The sequence below is a fragment of the Octopus bimaculoides genome, chromosome 6 (genome assembly GCF_046866305.1).
Source record: "Octopus bimaculoides isolate indiv1 chromosome 6, ASM4686630v1, whole genome shotgun sequence".
Lineage (NCBI taxonomy): Eukaryota > Metazoa > Mollusca > Cephalopoda > Octopoda > Octopodidae > Octopus > Octopus bimaculoides.
This window is the reverse complement of record NC_142933.1, coordinates 33,240,187-33,245,186: the sequence shown is the minus strand read 5'-3', so window position 1 is coordinate 33,245,186 and position 5,000 is coordinate 33,240,187. Positions and strand designations below refer to the sequence as shown.

The 5,000-nt window shown below is 38.6% G+C and overlaps 1 protein-coding gene across 33 annotated transcripts in view; it reads left to right on the top strand.

Annotated features, from left to right (window-relative positions):
* The window catches only part of LOC106877401 (uncharacterized), a 219,860-nt gene that overhangs the window by 84,943 nt on the left and 129,917 nt on the right, over positions 1-5,000 (top strand). For all 33 annotated transcript variants that reach the window (XM_089353728.1, XM_089353725.1, XM_089353730.1 and 30 more), the window contains exons 25-26: positions 682-801; positions 3,256-3,507. In XM_089353728.1, the coding sequence (XP_089209854.1) occupies positions 682-801; positions 3,256-3,507 (372 nt within the window). The remainder of the gene's footprint in view (positions 1-681; positions 802-3,255; positions 3,508-5,000) is intronic.

Genomic DNA, 5,000 nt, shown 5'->3' with positions numbered 1-5,000 from the left:
TTAATGATGGTACCTGTCAATGCCCTATGTATTTACATCTCGATCCGCTTTCTGTACTCTTCAATAGCCAAAAGGGACGTATTGAGTTTCCAGTAGCCAGATCCCTGACTATGCACCTTATCTACTGTCAGTTTACAGGTAACCATCTTGTGGTCACTGTAGCTGACTAGAAAAAACTGTGGACACTCGGTTATGGACTTATCTGTTTCTATAATTAAAATGCTATCTAGATATTTCTGGAAGACTCGTCACTATTTGACCACGTCCACTGTGGAGTGTTCGGGTGTTCCAACCTAAATGGATCTGCTAGCTGAAAGTGACTAAGCAGATCCCGTATGCCAGGGTTATATTTTCTGCTCATGTTCGAGCCAACACATCATTTTTAGTATGTAGTGCCACAATCCCCCTGCCTGCTACTTCTTTCCATGTTATCTTTGGTTGGACTCTTTCTGCTGTTTTTTTTGGGGGGGGGGGGGGGTGCGTAGTTCTACTTGTTTTGGTTGGTTTGCATTTTCCAGTTTTCTTTTGCAAGTAACTTTCTTTTCTTCTGCTTCTTTATCACTTACTATATAGACGCACCAATCCTACATATTAAAAAGAAACTGCTAGTGGGCTTCTGTTTCTAGCCTTTATTATTAATTCGATTTTAATATTTACTTATGAAATAATTTTTTCTTTCAGCCATCGATAGATGTTCACCAAATCCTTGTACAAATGGCACCTGCCAGGACGTTACCGATTCCTTTCAATGTGTATGTGAAATCGGATATAAACTAGCAAATGATAAAATTACATGTAACCGTAAGTTGATTTTATAAGTACTTTTGTTTAATAAACACTGGTCAAGAAAATTTGAATATTTTGCTGTCCCATAAACTAAAGAAAGTGAACTTTTAATGCAGATTTCCAACGCTTTTTTAGAATTTTCCTATCAGGCATGGTTTTTATGTGATAGAGAAATGAAATTATGCAATAAATGTACTATATTAATGCAGAAATAAGGCTGACAATTATAATTGGTCAACAGAATTAATGAAAAATTCTGTCCCACAAACAAACGTAGTCAAGTGTGCTTTCAGATTTGTTCTTATAAGTCATAGTTTTTTGTGATTACATATGTAAATTGTCAAACAACTGTATTTCATGAATTCAAAAATCAGACTGTTACAAGGAAACTGACCTTTAAAACGTAGAGGCGTGAGATTTTCGACTGTACTTAGTTTCTGGCACGTCCCTTTTTAGTGAGCAACAATAATCAACCAGCATGGAAGAGCTCCACTTTCCTTGGTACTGGATTTCCATGCTCAAAATGTCCTGGTGAAACCTCTCGCTGTGCTCGTCAGTGACAGCCCCAAGATTTGCAGTGAAAAATTCCAAGTGAGAGTTCAAGAAGTGGATGTTTAGGCTCATATTGCATACCAAGGCCTTGTATGATGTCTGTAGTTCTTTCACAATGTCAGAAAAGTTCTCTGCTTTGTTATTCCCCTAAAACTCTCTGCAAACTTTCTGAAATGACAGCCACGCAGCTTTTTCAACAACTTTGAGGTCTTCATCAAACTTTTAATCCCTCATTAGCTCCTTAATTTGTGGCCCAACAAAAATACCTTCCTTGATTTTTGAATCACTTAGTCTTGGAAATTTAGTTTTCAAATACGTAAATCCTTTGCCAGCTCTATCCATACCTTTGACGAAATTCTTCATCAGCCCTAGCTTAATATGCAAAGGAGGAAGATAAATTTTCTCAGAATCAATAAGGAGAGGATTGATGACATTCTTCTGTCCAAGAGTCAGAGATCGTTTTGGCTACACATTCTTTTCACACTGATTTTTCGTATCCCGACTGTCCCATTCACAGAGAAAGCAAGAAAAGGAAAAGTGCTACAACCATTAGGTCACCACAGACATTATTTTCATCATACTTAATTTTTTGCAACAGAAGCTTCATACTCTCATATGTTTCCTTCATGTTAGGTACATGGGCCAGAGGAACAGAAGGAAACTTATTTCCATTGTGGAGTAAAACTACTTTTAAGCTTAGTTTTGAGGAATGAATAGACAAACGTCACTCACTCATTCGTGCTATATTTGTGGTTAAATTCCTCCATAACAGAATATATATCATAACAAAACACCACACCATCCTCAAGTGAAAAACAATTTGCAAAATCACAATGTCGAGAACGATGAAAACTAACTTTGGTCTCTTTCTGGAGGTGCTTCCAGCCCTTTAACCTGAAACCAAGAAGTTCAGCCTTCTTTTTCGACCAGTTTAAATCCTGCACAAGATCATTCAGATCTTCCTGACTAAAGTGAACAAATGTGATTCACTTGAGGAACAGGTAGGCTCAAAGTCCATGTCTTCTGTTTCCTTCACAACTTCATCACTTGACTCGTCGGCACTAAGTGTAATTTATTTTGGAGGGTACAGGTACAGATAAGTGTTGACTGAAATACCGGTGTCATAGTAGATTGTAAATTAGGATATTTTACAGTATGCTCGGATTTTGATGATATACCTTGTATATTCGTGATGTAGAAATAGTAATCTGAAGTGTGATCTCCAAATCATGGGGATGGCAAAAGGCATATGGCGTGAACCTTTGGCCCGTGCTGTGAGAAGCCTGACACAGGTTACACAACACACATGAGGAGCTCAGCCTTTATCCTGGTCATCCATTTTGCAGTCAAAATAATGCTCGTAGTACTTTTTGATCAATGGTGTGAAATGCCGTCTTTGTGACTTGGATGTCAAGTTACCGCAAATACAGCAAAAGTATTTTGCGATGTTTATACAGATTCTTGGCATTATGAAGGTGAATGGAATATGCGAACATAGTACACAACCGCATGCCTACACTTCACGCACTGTACTGAAAAAGCAGCGGTGACTCATCGACTCAGATAGCTAGATTTATGATTTCATTAGGTTTATTCTATTCATAAACATTTAAATAAGGAATATTTCTTAAGACCGTTAGCTTCACATTTCAACAGCTTAACTGAAATTTAGCCCACGTAACAGGAACTGAGAAGGATATCGTGGAACAGAGAAACTATTGGTGATATAGATAATTCGACATTATTTTTGAATTCTGCATGCAAAAACATATAAGATACAGGTATACTTTTTCTTGGGACAAATTCTTTGTTAACCAATGTAATTATTCACTCTATTCTTTTATTAATAATTATTTCGAAAAATATAATAGTTAATCTCAGTCACTGTATCTAATAATATGTTTGTCTTACTTATAGCCTGCGATATATATACCTATGGTTACAACTGCAACATGACTTGCGATTGTGTCAAAGGAAGTTGTGATCCAGTGAAGGGGTGTATATGCAAAGTCGGTTATACAGGCGTTAAATGTGACACCAGAAGAGATTTTTGTGCTGAAAATATTGGCAGCTGTGACAACAAAACTTCGGAATGTGTTAACGGGGAGCAAAATTATACATGTGTCTGCAAAGATGGTTATTTCAAGACTGAATCTGGAAGTTGTCAAAGTAAGTTTTACATATACTCGTTGATTGTTTGTTTTATTCTAACATGTTATCTTTTGGTTCTCTAAAGATTATTGTTGCAACCAATATTTTAGGATTGTGGTTAGCTAGTAGAAAGAATGATAGATGCATTACAGAGGTTTTGAGAGTTTTCCAGGAGAGACATTAAATTGAAAGTACAGAACCCTAGTCTCATTTAAAGTAGGATCCTCTCACTTCAGTGCACTTGTTGTAGCACTCCAGTCACTTCATGAAAGGCCACACGGAAATCCTTCAACTGAAGGTATCCAAGACCCTCGTCACAACTTCCTTCATCTTCTCGGTTTCTTCAAAACGACTGCCTTTGAGGTTCTCCTGCAGTGTGGAAGAACCAAAAGTTAGGGAGGAAGATCTAGACTGTAGGGAGGGCTGGGAAAGTGTTGCTGTCCATCGCTGTCAATTAGTTGGTTATCAGAATGGAATTATATACTGGTAAATTTCCAGGTGCAAGTGCTATGGCTTGTTGCGACGAATTCTCTTCTAGAATTCCCTAAAAACTTCCTTTTTGTTGGCTATCTGTACAGAGGAATCCCAGTAGATGTTGATGATGCACTTGTTATCGGAAAAGAGGACCATCAGGAGATTCCAATAGATTAGCTTTGTCTGATCTTGTTGGTTCCGTTGGACACTCCGTCCCTTGGCTTGTAAATCATAACAGTAGATCCAGCTTTCGTTACAGGTCACTAGAGACTCAAGTACACTTAAACTGGCGGGAATGACGTCGATCATCTTCCTGCTGTCACCAACGTCATCTTCCTTCCATTCATAACTACGTAACCTAGGAAGAAACTTTGCATAAATTTTGTGCATGTTCATATCTTAAAAAATAATTTTGTGCACATTTGCGACACCAACTCCAAACTGTACGCTCATTGTTTTTATACAAACATGACGGTCTTCATCCAGAAAATTGCATATTTTCTCAACCAACTCTGATCTTCTGACGTGATTGACTGGGCTGGGTGGAATGTCTTTCGTCATAGGTCAGCTAGATGAAATAGAAAAAGGAAAATCAAAATAATATCACTAATCACTATCACCTTCACAACCACCACTGAAATCCCCACGATCACCATCACCATTTCTTCGATTACTATAATCCACACCCACCTTCAGAAGACCCACTACAACCATCATCACGACGACGACGACGACCACCACCACCACCGCAGCCGCCGCCGCCACCAATGCCACCACCACCACCACCACCACCACAAGTGCATCCATAAAAATTATCCACAACAATAAACACAATAAACATCAGCAAAAAACACGACCATCGCCATCTGTAACCCCACCCCCATATCCAACAACACTTCTATCGCCATTATTACCCTCATATCGTCACTACTATCATCACAACCAGTAACACCGCCACCGTCACAATCAGCATTCATACCACAACAACCATCAGCATAGATATTACCACCACCACCACCACCACCACCACCACCACT